Source organism: Mya arenaria, chromosome 15, assembly GCF_026914265.1.
Source record: "Mya arenaria isolate MELC-2E11 chromosome 15, ASM2691426v1".
NCBI lineage: Eukaryota > Metazoa > Mollusca > Bivalvia > Myida > Myidae > Mya > Mya arenaria.
Window position 1 is genome coordinate 46,414,397 of NC_069136.1, and position 20,363 is coordinate 46,434,759.

The 20,363-nt window shown below is 36.3% G+C and overlaps 1 protein-coding gene across 10 annotated transcripts in view; it reads left to right on the plus strand.

Annotated features, from left to right (window-relative positions):
- LOC128220448 (disks large homolog 2-like) overlaps positions 1 to 20,363 on the plus strand; it is a 144,494-nt gene that overhangs the window by 67,753 nt on the left and 56,378 nt on the right. For all 10 annotated transcript variants that reach the window (XM_052928842.1, XM_052928845.1, XM_052928844.1 and 7 more), the window contains one exon: positions 20,101 to 20,203. In XM_052928842.1, coding sequence (XP_052784802.1) covers positions 20,101 to 20,203 — 103 coding nt within the window. The remainder of the gene's footprint in view (positions 1 to 20,100; positions 20,204 to 20,363) is intronic.

Below are 20,363 nucleotides of genomic sequence, written 5' to 3' on the forward strand. Positions count from 1 at the left end.
TCCTACATTTTCAACAGGGGCCTAAGTCCATCAGCCGGAATCCCTCCTACATTTTCAACAGGGGCCTAAGTCCATTTACCCTGCTTCTGGCCTGAAGCCCTCCTACATTTTCAACAGGGGCCTAAGTCCATCAGCCTGAATCCCTCCTACATTTTCAACATGAGCCTAAGTCCATTAACTCTGCTTCTGGCCTGAATCCCTCCTACATTTTCAACAGGGGCCTAAGTCCATTAACCCTGCTTCTGGCCTGAAGCCCTCCTACATTTTCAACAGGGGCCTAAGTCCATTAATTCTGCTTCCGGCCTTAATCCCTCCTACATTTTCAACAGGGGCCTAAGTCCATTAACTCTGCTTCCGGCCTGAATCCCTCCTACATTTTCAACAGGGGCCTTAGTCCATTAACTCTGCTTCTGGCCTGAATCCCTCTTACATTTTCAACAGGGGCCTAAGTCCATTAACTCTGCTTCCGGCCTGAATCCCTCCTACATTTTCAACAGGGGCCTAAGTCCATTAACTCTGCTTCTGGCCTGAATCCCTCCTACATTTTCAACAGGGGCCTAAATCCATTAACTCTGATTCAGGCCTGAATCCCTCCTACAATTTCAACAGGAGCCTAAGTCCATTAACTCTGCTTTGGGCCTGAACCCCTCCTACATTTTCAACAGGGGCTTAAGTCCATCAACTCTGCTTGAGGCCCACTCCTACATTTCAACAGGGGCCTAAATCCATTAACTCTGCTTGAGGCCCACTCCTACATTTCAACAGGGGCCTAAGTCCATCAACTCTGCTTGAGGCCCACTCCTACATTTCAACAGGGGCCTAAGTCCATTAACTCTTCTTGAGGCCCACTCCTACATTTCAACAGGGGCCTAAGTCCATTAACTCTGCTTGAGGCCCACTCCTACATTTCAACAGGGGCCTAAGTCCATCAACTCTGCTTGAGGCCCACTCCTACATTTCAACAGGGGCCTAAGTCCATCAACTCTGCTTCTGGCCTGAATCCCTCCTACATTTTCAACAGGGGCCTAAGTCCATTAACTCTGCTTCTGACCTGAATCCCTCCTACATTTTCAACAGGGGCCTAAATCCATTAACTCTGATTCAGGCCTGAATCCCTCCTACAATTTCAACAGGGGCCTAAGTCCATTAACTCTGCTTTGGGCCTGAACCCCTCCTACATTTTCAACAGGGGCTTAAGTCCATCAACTCTGCCTGAGGCCCACTCCTACATTTCAACAGGAGCCTAAGTCTATTTACTCTGTCTTGGGCCTGAATCCCTCCTACATTTTCAACAGAGGCCTAATTCCATTAAATCTTCTTTGGGTCTGAATCCCTTCTTGTCTGTTGTTCCTGTATATTTATGTCTATTAACAATTGACAAAACAATTTTCTAGTTTATGGAATTGAACTTAATTCTCTTTTAAAGTCTATGTAATTGACCAATTTTTTGTCTACACTGTATAACTTGACACAATGAGTTTACGGCTGTCTGGTTCTTTTTGTGAAGACTGTGGTTTTGTCTAAGTGGAGAAAACCATTACCTAAGTATCTTTGAAGTTTTTTCAAGAGTTGCCCTGCTTCTTCTTATGAGTGGTTAGAATTATTTCCTAGAACATGGAGAAATATGATTACGGCTTCTGCTTATGGTGTGCTTTTGATGCAAAGAGCTTTTATTGAGTAAATATTGTCATAATTAGACTTCAATAGCCAGAAAATGCGGCAAAATGGACCATAAAAGGGATAACAATTGAGTTTGGAGCGATGGTATTGTGCTTGAGAGATGGCTGACAACGGTTCTTGTCCAAAACGGGCTTGCCTGAAACCATATGCCGTGACCCATATTAAAGAGGAGAATGAATGTTGTAAAATATCCTGATGTAATAATACGTCATACACAATTCAATAAAGGGCAAAAACACTTTCTATGCCACAGAAATTGGCACTTAATTGGACTGAATTAGATTGGAGCTTTTATAAACCAGTATTGAGAGATTACATTAGTGATTGTATTGTCAATATTTTGGCCTAGTTCGAAGTATGCGATAAGATAAGGCAACAACTTGGAATAACTGTACTGTAGTTTCAAGTATCGAAAATTCCACTTTCGAGATTATCAAGCTGATTAAAATTAATTTGATATAACAATACTTTTTAAATGACTGTTGGTTAATAAATTTGCAGAAAAACATCCATGTATTATCATTAGTTTAAACTTATTTATTTTACAACAATTGTGAAACAAGTTAAAACAAAATCATATTAATCACTCTCGTTGGCACGTTGTTGCGCAAGAGTGTTGTGGGGGAAACTGGAGTACCCGGAGAAAACCCACTTGTCGGGCTTGGTGACCACAAACCAAACTCGCATGCACCCAGGCTTGAAATCGAGCCCAAGATGCATTGGTGAGTAGCGAGTGCACAAACCGGACAACCGGACTTATCATTAGCAAGGCTTTATACCCTATGGGTTTGTTTTGTAGTATATAATGAAAATATATTTCAAGTATTTTTAAGAACATAGAATATTATGGTTTTATAATGTATGGTAATCATTACCCAGTCTAATTTGTGTTGTAAATATTATTTCAGGAACTGATTTCTCTAAAGTTATTAAGTTTACCAGGCTTAAGTAGCTTATTTCAATAAGCCGAAGTACGTCCTTAAATTGGATTTTGATAATGAAAAATGGTCAATTGTGAATAAAGTGAAGATAGCTCCCATCTTAAGTATTAAAACTCTTAAAGAAGTAAATATTATGCAAATTATTGAAAGACAAAAATAGTAAGCTTAGCTTAATCCTGTTTTAAGGGACTTAAGAAGTTTTGAGAAATTGGGCCCTGAAGTTATAATTTAACAAAAAAGGATGAATAATATGTTAGTGTAATACATTCATCCATTCATCAGTGTGATCGTATTTCAGAAAGTCATTGGAATTTTTAACAACCAAAGTACCATATTCTCCGTAAACATTGTAGCTTGTAAGAACTATTTGTATATTATTATGAATTTTGTATGAGCTCCTGATGAAGGATTTGGCTGGTATAAGTTTATTGAATGGGGGTATTGACCAAGTATAGTTTATGAACATGTTGATATGTCCCGCTGGGATCATTTTCATGAATGTATCCTATTTTATGGTAGTTGGGCTGCTGTATTTGTTCTTATAAAGGAACTGTGGTATTGTAATAACTGTAATGATGATGATGTTGTTAATAAACCCACAGCAACAACTAAAAATACGACTTTGCAGTAAAATGTGATTTTTTGTCCCTTCCATCACGTTGTCTGTTGTTGTCCGCAACCGTATCACAACATTTTCATTTCTGCTTCCTTACTTAGGCATTTCATTTTAAATCTTTTCAAAACTTTGCAATAATGCTTATAGGCATACTTAATATTTCCACTGTGTTGAATTGCCAATTGCCATTGTTACCCTGGAGTTGTGGTCCTTGAATTGTCAAAGTGATGGGTGCATCCAACAGAAAAAATTAACAAAAGTTACTGTATTGAAAACGAAAAAAGGAAAAAATCTCATTTCAAATCACCAAGATTTAAATGTAAGAGTTGCACGGCCTCTAAACGCCAGCTCCACCACTTTACGGTGGTGCAAAGAAAAAGAGCTGTCGACACTTCCGTGGTGGAGCTGTGCCCTATATTTACATAAACAAACGTGAGTATGATTTATAATTTATTTGATAATTTCATTTAGCGGACATATTTCGAAAATCGGAGAATGTGGTACCGTGTAAGAACACTTATACCATAGGCTGGTTACTATTTCGTTTCAATATTGTGCAAACTGGGTTGGTCAAAGTACGCGTGGAGTCCTTCGGACTCCACACACATTGACCAACCCAATTGCGTTCATACCCCGATAATGACATCAACCCCGCAATTCGTTCCTTAAATAATCGGTTCCACTGATGTAACCGATTATTGATAGTACATTCAGTTTTTGAAATAACATTAATTGTAGTCTTTTCTATTGTACAATAACTCGTTATCCTTGAGTATGCTTATGTTATGTGTATGTTTGAAGTTATTTATTGTTGTTGCTGCTTTTGACCATATTGTTCACAATAACAACTAAGCACTTCCCAATTAATAAATAAACTCAATGATGAAAGTTGGCCAAATTATCCAACAAAAATAACTAGAGGAAAGAAGGAAAAGTACTTACTGGTTGCATTATCGATCGATTATGACCTAATTTAATTTATTGTCACCATTTTCAGGCCCATACAATCGATTTTCGATTAAAATTGATCATTGGAACATCACTAGCTATAACTGTCATATTTGTCATATATATTTGTCATATAACTGTGGACACAAATGTTTTCTTGGAATCAAAAAGGTCTTAAAGCTCAAACAGTTGGGTTGTGTTTATTGAGAGAAAGTGGGCAGTTCTGGAGAATGTTAGGTTTTCTATGTATGAAGCATGTCAATAATGACTTGTGAAGGTCATATTTCAGTCAGAGAAACAAGATAGTTAGTATAGTTGTTCCGATATAATGGTCCGTAGGTTAATTGTTTCCAGCATTTGGGAATTTCTTTGTGCATAGTGTTTGCGGAGCTTAAATAATTAATTCTGGTCATTTGTGGTACAAAGTGCATTTGACATTAAGTATTGTTGTGCGGTGTTGTCAACTTGTATGTATTTTATTGCAGTTTCAGAATTTATGGATGTTTGTGGATTAAACATTTGCTTGAAGTTTATCTTGAAAAGTGTGGTGTTAATTGGAGGTGTTTATTGAAGAAAGTACTTGCACAAAAAGTCATGTTGCGTATAACGTCAACTGGATGCTGACTCACACAGTATTTGTATTGTATGTGAACATTTTGTGAAATAATTTGAAAACTCATGTGATATCTGTGTAATTGGATTTATGTGTGTAATGTGTGTGTAACATGTGTGTAAGATGGAGGTATGCTCCAGCTTCCCGCTCTTTTTGGGGCATCTACCAACGGTAAGTGTAAAAATGATGAAAAAATATTGTTGTATATTTATTGTTTGATTTTTGCATTTTAACATTGTGTGTGGTCCAAGAATATGCTATGATCAAGGTATTCTTGGTACAAAACAATAAATAAACAATAAGTAAATATGTCGTGCAAATCGTGTTGGCAATAACTTGGAAGAAAGATGTTGGAAGCGCTTAAATTAAACTTGGCAAACATGACAACTAGCAAATGAGAAGTCCCATAACTCTGGTTAAAATACTTATTGAGTTGTAGCCCTTGACCAACTAAGAAAGCAGCGGAAAGCTGGCAATTTCTCATGGTACTCTTGCGAGCAATAACAACTCATGTTGCTGATAAAAAATTAAACCAGTATGATAATCAGACCAAGTATGTCCACAGCCCTTTTGTCATCTAATGGAAATGAAATCTGAATGTACGTAAGACTCTTTTTACTTTAAACATGCATTGCAGTTTGCTAGATTATTTGTTTTGCATTTTTTACAAAATATAAATGTTTTGTTATAATTTTTCAGTAGCAACTATTTTGGGATTTTAAGAGCTCTGAAGAAAACATCTAATTGGCAAATTTAATATATAACTGCATGAAAAGTGGAGCTGAGAGGAAAATTTGGAGAGATTTTGATGGAATATTTCATAAATAAGGGCTTAGATGAGAATTGTTATCTTTGCTGTATTTTATTGGTCTTCCCTAAAAGCTGTAATAAAAGTGTTTCCTCCTTAGCCCTCTCTAGTCCTCGCTGTAAACTTGTATGTGGTGAGAAATTACATCCGTCTTTCCTCGGCTGATGATGGCAATAGCTTTTTTCTGATGGGGAAACGTCTTGGTAAACATATGGCAGGATTAGGTTGATGTATTAAGTGGCGCTGTGTTTTGGAATGATTGGATGGATAAGGTCACACATGAATGAACTGGTCTTGGATTGATTGGATTGTAAAAGGAAGTGTTTCATAGTTAAAAGGCACTATTTGTCTTTGTGGTTGGCTTTTCAGGTTTCAACCAGCCTGGTTGGGAAGTTTTAGTGTTTTCACAGCAGTTGTTAATAAGATTTGTTTTCTGTGATTTCATTTATTTATTGGATTAATGAAATCGAAGACATTGCCATATAGTTTCTGTTGGCAGTTTTGCAGATGTATCCATTTGTTTCCTTGGAACATTGGTAAAATTTTGTTTGGTGGTGTCTTGTTCAGTCAATGTTCATTATTAGGTTGTCCGGTTAGCGCAGTGGTTTGCACACTCGCTTCTCACCAAGGCGACCCGGGTTCGATTCCCGGCCTGGGCGCATGTGAGTTTGGTTGGTGGTCACAAAGCCGGACAAGTGGGTTTTCTCCGGGTTCTCCGGTTTCCCTCACAACACAAGACCACATTCTCGCGCAACATCATGCCAACGAGAGTGATTAATATAAGTTGTTATAGCTTGTTTCACAATTGTTGTAAAATTAAATAAAGTTTAAACTAATGTTCATTATTGACAGTAAGGGTTGATAATCTGAAATTGTTAAAAAATTTTTTTAAATAAAACTGTCTCCTATATAGTATCCACCCCATTAGACAGTACTGAGAAGAATGATAAGTGATTTTTACCATTAATATTTCATTGTTATAATGTACAAGAGTTATTTCTAAATCTGTTTACTAATTGATTTGTAATGTCTTAAGGTGTCTATAAGAATTGTAATTACATGGGATTTCTAAATACTTTATTTGTTTTGTAGAGTTTATATAGGTCTTCCGCACTATTTGCTGCATTATGGCTTTAGCCCACCTGTGTCACCAGGACTTAAAGTGCATATTTAATGCCATAAGTGGAATGATTTTGAAGTATGGCAATTTTCTGTCACTTTAGGTATCTGACAATTAAGTTGAGATACAAGGAGATCTCACCAAGGTGCAATACTCTACCTCTGTTTAGATAGACCTCTTCTTTAATGTTAATACATGGGAGGCCCTTTTTCTGGGTATAACAATGAGTACTCTGCATTTCCCAGTTCTACCCTTTGATGCCAATTGCCAGGCAAGGGAACTACAAGTTCCAATTTTAATGCCTTTAGAGGAAAAGGCCGTTTAATAATATGCACATGTCATAATCCACTGCAAGAGGTGATTTGAATAAAATATGCTGGTATTGATTTGACTTTTAGTAGAATTTCAGTAGAATTATAATGACTCTTGATTTGTTTAAAGCAGTTAAATGAGGCTTAAAGTGTTCCCATTGGAATATATGCAATTCAAGCATCTTCAGGAGGGGGAGAGATGTTAAAGTCTTTGTGACTCAATGCTTTTTTGGTGGAGTTCATGTGTAATGATTTAAACCCTTGATGAAAACATTAAACTAATTGTATTTGTACATGATCATATGATATCAGATTGTGTCTTTTCATTATAGGCAATAATGCTGTACTTTTTCTTTTAAGAACGAGGACATTAAATGTGTCTCTAACATGGCTGTAAACTTTGTTTTATTGGCTAATGCTTAATTACAAGACTAACATAGACAGCTGTAAAAGCGGTATCATTTCAAGAAGGTTATCGATGACACTTTTTGTCATCACGAGAAGCTCATTTCTGTCTTAGATGGTGGATTTCTCTACTCTTTTTTAGGAGATTGATTTCTGTAATTTTTTTTGTTCACAAAAAGTTCTTGTCAGTTTTTGGATGTAATTTGATTTTTATGGAGCTGTTCATATTTACAATAAAACATAAAATGTTATACAAACACGTAATTGTTGAAAATCTGTTTTTATTCTTTTATGTCTTTCGTATTTTCTTCTAGAAGTAGCTTTGGAGCTTCCCTTTGATCATTATTTCATGTCAAGATCTTGAAGCTAATTGTATTTGCTTCAGTGACTGAGTGGCACTGCTTTTGAATTGATGTATATTTGTTTCTGATTAGGTGATGTTGTGTTTCCATTGTGTAACGTTTAGTTCTTGGATTTAATATATAATGGAGACTATAAGTTAATGTTACTGAAGGATTTTATTAGAAATTTTACCCAATTATTGACACCATAGCTACAAACTTTATATAGTAAGATCAGTGAGAGGAACTGTGACAGCTTAAGTTTGACCACATTATTCTAATACAATTATGGTATAATTTTGGGGGGAGCTATAATCATTTAATTAGTCTTTTCCGTAGTAAGTACATTTTAAATATTTTCTGTAAAATTTGAAACAGTTGTTACTTACTTTCTTTAAGTGACTCATGACTGTAATTTGCGGTGATCAAAATGTTCTTTATTGTCACATTACTTGTGGAGCTAATTGTTTAGAATTCCTTCTGCTAAAAACCAAATATGTACATGCTGGCTAGTCATTCCTTTCAGCATTCGGAGTAGAGCAAAAGGTTTAGATTTCATCAGAAATAATTGACTATTTGGCCAGAAGTGTTAACAATGCGGAGGAAATTGTTCAGAAATAATTACAATATTAGGAAAAATCTAAGGCCTATTGGGTATAGGGATATAGCTTCGAGCTTTAATTAAATATGGCATTGAATGGCATCTTATAGGGGGCGATTTCTGGATGAAAGTCCCCAAACATCTTGACTCTTGATCATTGTAGTCTTATTCTGTTAAGTTTATGGCATTACTATATTGTGTGGTTAGTCTTGTTGAATGTTCATCACAAATAACTTTGGGCTATTGTTTTGTGTTTTCCTAAATTTTCGCAAAAACTACTTTTGTCTGATGTTTTGCAAAAACTTCTTTTGTCTGATGTTTTGCAAAAACTACTTATGGCTGATTATTTGCAAATAATAACTTTGATGGTTGGCTTTTAAAAACTACTTTTGGCTAATGTGTGCAAAAAATACTTTTGGCTGATGTTTTGCAAAAACTACTTTTGGCGTTTCAAAAACTGCTTTCGGCTGATGTTTTGCAAAAACTACTTTTAGCTGATGTTTTGCAAAAACTACTTTTGGCTGATGTTTTACAAAAAACTACTTTTGGCTGACGTGTGCAAAAACTACTTTTGTCTGATATTTTGCAAAAACTACTTTTGTCTGATGTTTTTGGATGTTTTGGCTAATGTGTGCAAAAACTGATGTTTAGCAATCAATATCTTTGTTTGATGTTGGCTGATGTTTTTTTTTTTAAAAACAACACTTCTGGCTGATGTTCTGCAAAGAGTACTTTCAGCTGGTGATCATGGTGAAATATGTCCTGTCTTTCCTTAGATCTGTAATCTTGAGAAATATATTTATTTAAAAGGTGTAAACAAAAATTATAAACTAGAGAATACATGCTCACTTTTATGTTGGCAAAAGGTGAATACCATTGAACATTTTAAAACTGTTTGGAACAATTGAATTTGATTACATTAGGAAGCAAAATACAAAAAAGCTGAAAATATAGAACCTGTTTGTTTAGTTATTTCGAGACATCTTTTTCCTGATGAACAAGTTTGTTTTTTCTTCATCTGGGAAATCAGTGTTATATAATTATCATTTGTCTTCCTTTAACCCAAGTGGGAATGGGGCTAAATTTCAGCTAATAGAAACTCAAAGGCCAAGGCTTGGATTTCTATGCTGAAATGAATAATTAGGCGAGTTCAGGGATTACTTTTCCGAGTGTAGAAATTTTGTTGGTCAGATAATTTGAAGCAGTAAAATGGGTGGACATTCTTGGTTGACATGTAAGGGCGAAGTAACAATTGAAATATCAAGAACATTCCTTGGATAAAAGCTATCTAAATAAGATGTACTTCAATCCTAATATATGATAGCACTACAATTCATATTCTTATCTGGACTGAATTTGTCCAGGCTGTATCTTGACCAGCCATTGTAGGATTTTCAAAACACATGCCATGAAGGTTCACTATGATGAGGTAGTCATAGCATATTGCACACAAAACCAAGGTCTGTACCTCAAAGGTCAAGGTATGAGGTCAAGGTTAAAATGATTCTTGTCCGGGCTGTATCTTGACCATGCATTATATAGGATTTTCCAAAAAAAACTTGGCATGAATATTCACTATGATGGATGACATGCTTGGCTCGAGACTAAGGTCTGTACCTCAAAGGTCAAGGTAACACTCAGTGTCAAAGTGACCTCAGAGGTCAAGGGCAAGGTTAGAGATCAAAGGTTGATATTATCCTGTCAGTATTGTCTAACTCCATGTTGTTTTGTATTGCAATTGCATGGAAGAGCATAAGAAAAGAATAAAGAATGTGACAAAGTGCGAAAAAACAAGACCATTATTGCAACAGTTTGTAGTATTGGTATGTTAAACAGGTAAAAGGCAGTCGAGTTATTCACACCTTCTCATACAACTGACAAAAAAATATTTTGACAGTGCCCAACTTTGCTTTTTTATATGCAAGTTTAATTCAATTTATTATCAAAATAATATTGAAAAACTTTAATCGAAAAATGGTTTTGTTTAAATTATAAACGTCTTACGATATACTGTATCCCGATCTTCAACTGCTGTTTTAACTTGTATATACTCGATCAATATGACGCGAGTAACATCCCTTTCTACATAAATCTGAACAAACTCTTGAAATCGACCTCAGAAAAAAAGTTAAAAAAATTGTTACTGGGTATTATACGCAGGCATTTTTTTTGCATTGAAATCTGAGGGAAAAAAGGGCGTTTAATACCCAGTCATTTACGGTACTTGAATGCAATCTTTTGTAGATATGGATCAAGTCTACATTGTACTTCACACTCATATATAGCTTCCAATAAATAAGACATATATTTCTGGCCCAAGAATGATTGACACTAGGCTTTCAGACATGGGATAAAAAGTTGGAATATTTGTGTGCCAGTTCCATATTTTGAATGTCTGATAAAAGTGACATTGATAAAAACTTTCGACCCTTAGCTCTCTGGTCATGTTTAGTAATTCATGCTATGATTCCAATGTAACTTGAAGTTTTGTCAATACAAGAATTGTGTTTGTTTTAATTGTGCATGTTTTTCCCAGCTAGGAACCCTAAATTGGCTCAAAATTGCATAAACTTAATTTGGGTTAAGACCAATAGGAAATATCATCTTCTTTTCATGCAATGAGTTTAATCATTACTGTGATGCAGTCCATGTCTTTAAAGGATGAAAGGAACCCGACTTGTTCCATGGTATCTCACTGATTCTCACCAGTTCTTGTGTTTGATGTCTGCTACTGGTACTTCCACAGCATGTATTTCTAGTTCTTCCTTGTTTCATGGTCTCTCTGATTCTCACTAGTTCTTGTTTGATGTCTGCTACTGGTACTTCCACAGCATGTATTTCTAGTTCTTCCTTGTTTCATGGTCTCTCTGATTCTCACTAGTTCTTGTGTTTGATGTCTGCTACTGGTACTTCCACAGCATGTATTTCTAGTTCTTCCTTGTTTCATGGTCTTTCTGATTCTCACTAGTTCTTGTGTTTGATGTCTGCTACTGGTACTTCCACAGCATGTATTTCTAGTTCTTCCTTGTTTCATGGTCTTTCTGATTCTCACTAGTTCTTGTGTTTGATGTCTGCTACTGGTACTTCCACAGCATGTATTTCTAGTTCTTCCTTGTTTCATGGTCTCTCTGATTCTCACTAGTTCTTGTTTGATGTCTGCTACTGGTACTTCCACAGCATGTATTTCTAGTTCTTCCTTGTTTCATGGTCTCTCTGATTCTCACTAGTTCTTGTGTTTGATGTCTGCTACTGGTACTTCCACAGCATGTATTTCTAGTTCTTCCTTGTTTCATGGTCTTTCTGATTCTCACTAGTTCTTGTGTTTGATGTCTGCTACTGGTACTTCCACAGCATGTATTTCTAGTTCTTCCTTGTTTCATGGTCTTTCTGATTCTCACTAGTTCTTGTGTTTGATGTCTGCTACTGGTACTTCCACAGCATGTATTTCTAGTTCTTCCTTGTTTCATGGTCTCTCTGATTCTCACTAGTTCTTGTTTGATGTCTGCTACTGGTTCTTCAACAGCATGTATTTCTAGTTCTTCCTTGTTTCATGGTCTCTCTGATTCTCACTAGTTCTTGTTTGATGTCTGCTACTGGTACTTCTACAGCATTTCAACATACAAGGTAAAGTTGAGGGGTGTAAGTGAGGTCTGGTTGGCCGCCTCTCACTAAAGAGAAATTGAGTTTGATCCCAAACCAAAGAACTTTCTATTGCCTGAAATGTTCAAATGGATACCACAAGCTATCTACCCAGGAAACAGACTCCAGCGTTCATCTCATTCAGCATAAAAGACATTGGTATAAGCTTCACAAAAGTTGAAGGTTTGTTTTGGTCCATGAAGTGGTGGTGGTTTATATGTCTCCCTGTGATCAATGTTTCACCTAATTATTAAATACTATTCGGTCTCAGGGGCATTTATGAACATTATAATGTGTCTGGTGAGACATGTAACTGAGTTGAAATTAAGCTTTATGGTGATGTTCTTCTGGTGTTTCTGCACATGATAAAGCGACAATATCTCCATTATTTTGACGTTTATGAGGTATTCCGGAAGAGCCTTTGTGTGACAGAGTGGCAAAGCTTTCAGAACTGGCGAATATTTTGTTCCAAGATTTTTGTGTCCTTTTCAATGTCCTTTAGGTAATGGAACATTATATTGCATGGCATATTGCAAAAAAAGTGGAAAATCAAAATCATGTGTAGTGTTTTAGTTATGTTTTAAAAAGAGCCAGGCGCTGCAGAATAAAGACAGGGTGCTTAGGGGAGAAAAGCTATGAACTTGGACAATCATTATGAATTTAACAGAAAATGTTAGGAATTGTGTTTATTTAAAGTGAAATAAGGTTTCAGATGCCAAATTTATATTTAAAATTGGTATATGTTTATAATCAGTATAAGTTTTAATAAAAACCAAAGAAATTTTTTAGCATTTAATTCTTTGAAGGCAGAAGGGTACAGATGCTGTTCTCAATGAGAGGAGAAGGCTTCTACCAAAACAGTTGAGGGTGCAGCACCTCCTTATCTGAAACCCTTATATGGGAGGAGGAAGGGAAAGGGGGAGGGATTTTCTAACAGTACTCTGGACTGATTCTTAACAGTTGATTTTAAAAGGGCACTTGAAATGTTATGTTGTTCCATGTTTCAGATGTTTTTGAGAGTGTTATATAAAACAAGAGACCCTTTTGTAACCTCATCTATACATGATATGATATTGATGGTGCCAAAAATATAATAATTTCCTTTTTTTGTAAAAAAATCCAAAGATTTCTTGACTAGTTATTTGTTCTTTCAATAAGAATTTTCGTTGGCCGACTTGAACACAGGATACGTCAAAGCAATTATTTATTAGGAACCTATTTTATCGGTCATAGACAACAATTGTATATTATTTTCCCAGGAAAGCAATCACAACTTCACTGTTAGGAGCCATATTGTGGCTGTCATTGTAGGCATATTGTCTATCACCTTTCATAGGAACTGCCTGTCTGCACCTCTCTGTTGTTATGACAATGTGACAATCAAGTTAGTGCTCTGAACAGTCTGACTGTCTCGACTGGTTATCAATTTGATGGAGTGATATTTAATACTTTATTGACAATTTGTCTTCACTCTTGGACTAGCTTTCACGCTCTAGCCTTCTCACATTGGGCGGTAGGCACGGGAATCCCGTGGGGGGAATGATCGCTTCTATATAGACAGGCACTTGTACTGTATCGTAAACACTAGTGGTCATAAAGAAGGCTTTTCTACAAATGGTCCAGGTTATGTTATGCCTGTACATTATTCATTGCTGTTACGAAGCTATTATGGCCCATTTTGGCATTTGCTTCATCCACGCATCTATTAATTTTTTTCGTTAAACCACTAAAGGTGGAAATGGATGCAGTTTTTGAAAGAAAACAAATTAAGGTATTGTGATAGCCTTTGTTCAGTCGGTTTGCATGTTATTAAACGTTGGTCATAATTAGTAAAAAACTGTTTTAGTTATTTGAATGAAAGTTGGAACACATGTAGCCAGGGACAGTATATAACTGTGTAGCAAGGGTCATAACTCTGGCAAACAGTTTTTGAAATATTCCTTTTTCAGACTGAAAAAAAAATGGCACAAAATATTAACAGGCGAGTGTTGTCTATTCCTCAGGAGTGCTCTTGTTTTTCTTGTTAACAGAGGTGGTGAGGCTGTAGGTATGTGACATGGCTGGGATATTTATGCCCCCTTTTGAAAAAAGTGGGGTATATTGTTTTGCACATGTCGGTCGGTCGGTCTGTCTGTCGGTCGGTAGGAATACCAAATGGTTTCCGATCAATAACTTGAGAACGCTTTGACCGAGGGACCTCATACTTGGTATGTGTATTGGTCATCACCAGCAGATGAACCCTATTGATTTTGAGGTCAGTGGGTCAAAGGTCAAGGTCAGTGTGACCTTTACATGAAAAACGGTTTCCGATCAATAACTTGAGAACGCTTTGACCCAGGAACCTCATACTTGGTAGGTGTATTGGTCATGACCAGCAGATGAACCCTATTGATTTTGAGGTCAGTGGGTCAAAGGTCAAGGTCAGTGTGACCTTAACATGAAAAACGGTTTCCGATCAATAACTTGAGAACGCTTTGACCCAGGGACCTCATACTAGGTAGGCTTATTGGTCATGACCAGCAGATGAACCCTATTGATTTTGAGGTCAGTGGGTCAAAGGTCAAGGTCAGTGTGACCTTTACATGAAAAACGGTTTCCGATCAATAACTTGAGAACGCTTTGACCCAGGGACCTCATACTTGGTAGGTGTATTGGTCATGACCAGCAGATGAACCCTATTGATTTTGAGGTCAGTGGGTCAAAGGTCAAGGTCAGTGTGACCTTAACATGAAAAACGGTTTCCGATCAATAACTTGAGAACGCTTTGACCCAGGGACCTCATACTAGGTAGGCTTATTGGTCATGACCAGCAGATGAACCCTATTGATTTTGAGGTCAGTGGGTCAAAGGTCAAGGTCAGTGTGACCTTTACATGAAAAACGGTTTCCGATCAATAACTTGAGAACGCTTTGACCCAGGGACCTCATACTTGGTAGGTGTATTGGTCATGACCAGCAGATGAACCCTATTGATTTTGAGGTCAGTGGGTCAAAGGTCAAGGTCAGTGTGACCTTAACATGAAAAACGGTTTCCGATCAATAACTTGAGAACGCTTTGACCCAGGGACCTCATACTAGGTAGGCTTATTGGTCATGACCAGCAGATGAACCCTATTGATTTTGAGGTCAGTGGGTCAAAGGTCAAGGTCAGTGTGACTGTAAGCTGAAAAAAGGTTTTCTGATTGTCCATATTTTTTTAATGCATGCACAGATGATTGGGATTGATGTATAAATGTTTGTATAGAAATGATTTTCTTTTATGTTACTATTTTAGTTGGGCATTTATTTGCCTTCTTAAGTTATCATAAGTAGATGACCTGCCTCATATGCATCCAATGACAAATCAGCTGTCATTTCAGTCCATGCATATTTCATTCAATTGTCCAAATATTTCTGGCAACTTGGCGCTCAGGGGGCATAATGTTTGACAAACATCTCTTGTTCAAATTGTACCTAAACCTTTGAGATTGGCTAGTTAACCCTTTTACTGTATTATCTCTATATATATATATGTAATTCTTAAAACAGGTCCAGATATTTTATATGTTCTTCCTGTTCATGCTTTGTTTTGCCATCCATTTGGAGGATAACTATGGTGGGTGCAGCTTATAGTTAATGTTGATTTATGATGATGGGTAAAGCACCACGTTATAGTGCAGTAGCCCTGTTATAAACTCTGTGATGCCGCGCTGGTCTGACACTTATTCTTGTTTATGTTGTTTATAGCTATGCTTTGTATGGTCATTCAGAGTCTCAGAGTTTCCTGATTTCTTTTTCTCTTCTGGGCATTGTTTGTGTTACATGACCATATTATCTTAGGCCTAAAAAAAAATTAGGCTTTTTTTTTTATTGGGCTTTATATAAGAATGTCATTTTCATCATTGGAGAATGGTGTTGAAGTAATCTTCTGCATAAAGCATTCAAGATTTTAAACTACATATTGAAAAGCCAAAAAAAATAGATATTATTATTTTATTTTATTTTTCATTTTTTTTTTCAAACTGACTATAAATATGATAGGGTCCGCGCCTATTTCGTAGGTTGGGTCGGGTAACCCGAACCAAATGTATTTTTTTTTAGGCCTTATCTAAATGCCTCAAGTGTCCTCTGTTCATTTAAGTTTCAACTGGATTTCCATTTCTGAAGATTCTATTTTTTAGGATTTCTTGTATTATGTGGTTGAGCTTTGAGTGAAATTAGTGAGATTTTTTTTTTGGAAAAAAATTAAATTGGATTTGCGTAAAAAACGTCTTTAAGTGCAAATGTGATTGATGTTCATTTTAAAAACAGAATGGAGTAGGGACGTCACTGTTCATGTGACTTTTAAAATGAATCAAGATGTGTACGGTCTTTGAATTCTCAGGGGGTTTTAACAATAAAGTGAAATCAATTCTGTCATGTCAATTTTGATGGCAATGGGACTTCAATCTTTAAAATGCTTCCTCAAATTACTATAAATCATGAGAAATGTTTGGTAATTTTTTTTGTTTTTAATATGTTTTATGTGGGGCATTTTTGTTTTCGTGTCTGCATTACAAGACATGTGTTCTGCAGTCAATTTGATATTTTATGTAAGAAAAAAGTTGAGGTATTGATGTGAAGCTTAGTGTTGTTGTCGGCGTTTTTGTCTTTAGCAGACTTAGGTATTGTTGTGCTGCCTTGTGTTGTTATCGGCGTTTTTGTCTAGACTAAGGTATTGTTGTGCTGCTTTTGTGTTGACTGCGTTTTTGTCTATAGCAGACTTAGGTATTGTCTGCTGCCTTTGTGTTCTAGTCGGCATTTTTGTCCTAGGCAGAAGTATTACTGTGCTGCCTTCGAATTGTAGGCGTTTTTATCTTTGGCAGATGTATTTAAGTGCTGCCTTTGTGTTTTTGTCTGGCTTTTTGTCTTTGGCAGCAAATGAACTCGCCGAACTTATTGCCAGACACAATAAGCAGATTAAAAGCAACGCCAATAACTTCGATAATAGTAGAGTTATGTCCCTTGTCGAACGTAAAAACTCTAGCATGTTTATAGAAAATTCATTGTTTAAACTTGCTGCCAAATAAGATGCTACAATCTTGCTGGAAGGTATAGTGTTTAAAATATTAATTTAAGGTGAGAAAAAATATCAAGAAATATAAGATATCTTGCATGCTAATACCTAATTGTCCGCCCGGTTAGCTCAATCGGTAGAGCGTTGGACTGTGAATCGGACAACCCGGGCTCGATTCCCGGGCTCGATTCCCGGGCGGACCAGGTTACTTCTGTTGTGATTAGTTATGAAATCCTTTCTACGACTATTCGCACTGTACCACTGCCCCTGGCATGTACAGAAGTTATCAGTTCCTTGCAGAGGTGAAGGCACCTAGTACTGGTTCTGCTGAGGATAGGTGTGCGGTGGTTGAACTGGCACTCTGGGACCCTTCAATGTGCTCACGCCAGCACCCAGAGTATAAACTACTAACACCACCAATGCCTGATTATGAAGATTTCATAGGTAACCGAAGTAGGCAAGATATCCCACAATATGGCACAATGCATGCGCAATAACAGGGGCCATAATCTTTTAAAGCTCAGCAAGCACTCTCACAGATTGAACTTTTTGACAACTTTTTTTTATTTTTTGTCTTGGAACGAGCCAATTTCTGCGAAATTGCATGGAAACCAGTTAAACAAGACTGCTGACAAAATCTTAAATCGCAGAATTTTATATTTATGTTAAAAAATTGATGATTTATGCATTTTTCTTAAACTGTTGGTAACGGTTTAAGCCATGAAACAGTAATTTTCGAACGGAAATATGAAAATCTGCGATCTGATCTTTTGTCAGCAATCTTTTATCATTGGTTTGCAGATATTTATGCAAAAAATTGCTATTTCCAAGACAAAAAATAATCAAGTTGTAAGAACTGTTTATCTGTGAGAGTGCAGCTTTTAAAATTACTGCTATAATTGTAACCGGAGACGTTTATATCTGGTGCATGTCATGTAATAGACATTATCTATTATAATTTTTAGAGGGTTAGTTAGGTTTGGAAGTGGTTCTGAAATTTTTTGATTTGCCTAATGGTGGCTGTTTTGTCATTGTATAATAAAGAGTGGATGATGAGAACCAGAAGTTCTGATGAGACTGAAGTGATTATGAAATTGTTAGTGAGCACATTTTGCTATCGATTGATATAAATGACTTGTTATGAAGAAAAAAATGGTGATTTTGTTGGTGGAATTATTTATAGGTATTATCAACACGTGTCAGAGACTGCTAATATTGGCTTCGAAATCATCCATACTTTCAAAGAGGGATCTTTTTACACAAGTTATGCTATCCGTGGCCATCAGACTTAGTATATAAACGGAGAAACGCTGGTTCTAGTTCTTGCTTTTAAGGAATCAAGATAATACATCTTGTATTAATTCTATAGATAATTGAATGTTTGCCAGTTTAAACTCATAAAATTTGCCCCTTTATGAGTTCATCTGTATTTAGCTGTTAGACCATTCATCAAAAGTGATCCATTTTGTCTCAGGGAAGATGTGATTTCAGATCAGTTTATTGTACCTCACTGATTATAATAGACAACATGGATAGGAGATATGGCGCAGTGAAATAGTGAATGCCAATTGGTTGGATAAAAGTGAACATCATCTAATATAAATTGATGCCAAATTATGAAGTTCATGATTGTGAACAGACTTTTATGCCAAAAGTATCGTAATAATGTAAATAATTTGTATTGATCATTTAAAAAAAAACTCACACAAGATGGGTTTCCATGGTGGAAGGAGAATAACTTGATTAATGAAGACTATAACATATATGTTTACACAAGATTGTGGAGAAATGCTTTAAACTCGGTGTGGATATAAATCACATGGATTGTCGGGAATAATGACAATGACAAAATCCAGAATGTCAGTATTCTATGAAGTTCATATGTACAAGTAAGTATATTCTCATGTGTCTTCGTTGTTATGCTGTTAGTGTCACTTCATGAATCAATACCTGTTGAATTACTTCAAGGTCCGCCAAGTTTCATAAAGATGTATTCAACCAAATTACAAATCTCAGAGGGCTGTAAAGTGGCCCCCTATCTGATGATTTTAAATATCCTTAATAATTACATAATTTATATTCGTATGACTATGCTTTTGGGGCCTAGCTGTTTTAAGAAAGGATTTTAGTCGTAAATTCAATACTTTTAAATCTCTATCAACATCACAATTGAAGTACCTAACAAAACATGTGTTCTCAACTTTCGTTGTTTTCAATGTTTGCTACAGTTCAATTCATACAAATGCGTAGCAAAGTAATGAAACTATGGCACTAAGATATTCATTTCAATCATTAAAACAAACCCCAGACTTTGAGAAAATATAAAAGATAACATACGAAGAAAATATTTTAACTGTCAATTTCAAGCAGTATTTCAGCTTCGAGTTCATGCAAGCAGTATTTCAGCCATGTTTCACTGAAAGTTTCAGCCAATGTTGTTCTGTAAAAGCCTAGAGACTGATTGTAAAAGGTTTTTTGTATCTAAAAATATTTAATATGAAAGAACGCTATGTATTTTCACTAGAAATAAAATGTTAATGCAATGTAGTTTCATCACTATAGGTAAAATTCTTTTTTATTTTGGCGCCTGGTCAATTGTTTAAAAGAGTCTGTCATATAGAGCAATGGCCGGCGATGGTATAAATGTTTAAACATGCTAAAAAATGTCTACTGATGTGCTACTGGAGCCAGCAATGGAACTAAAGCAGCAGTTCTCCCTTATCAGTCTGCTATTGCTGAGGTCAACAGTGGCACATCGGTAAAACAATTGCGGCACATCAGTCCTTACATCAGTTAGACAATGGTATCACAACGCTGGTACTACATCGGTATTGCTACGGCCAAATGTGAATTTTCATGTCCTTTCTCGACTGAATTCTGCCGATTTTCTTGCAGTTGTTAATTGTGTGCTCCCATTAAGCCACGGCTAGGTACATCAGTAGTGTGTGACCAGCCCTTTAGTAAAGATGCAGATCACCGTCATCAGTTCATACTTATGTAGGTGGTTTTGGTATGATGAAATATCTCATATTTTGTATTGCAGGATGAACGACGTGATCGTCAAAGTGAACAATGACAACGTTGTGAACGTCACACATTCAGATGCCGTTGACGCGCTGAAACGGGCAGGGACCAGGGTTGTACTGGTATGATATTTTGTTTGACGCGTTACTGCTGAATAATTCAGTTATGATTGTATTGCACGGACTTTTGAGAAACATGTTTGTACTGTTTCGCATTGACAGGCTCTCCAGTCATTCCTTGTTTTCCTAGTTTTTCTAAAATGCTCCTAGTATTCTTAGTTTT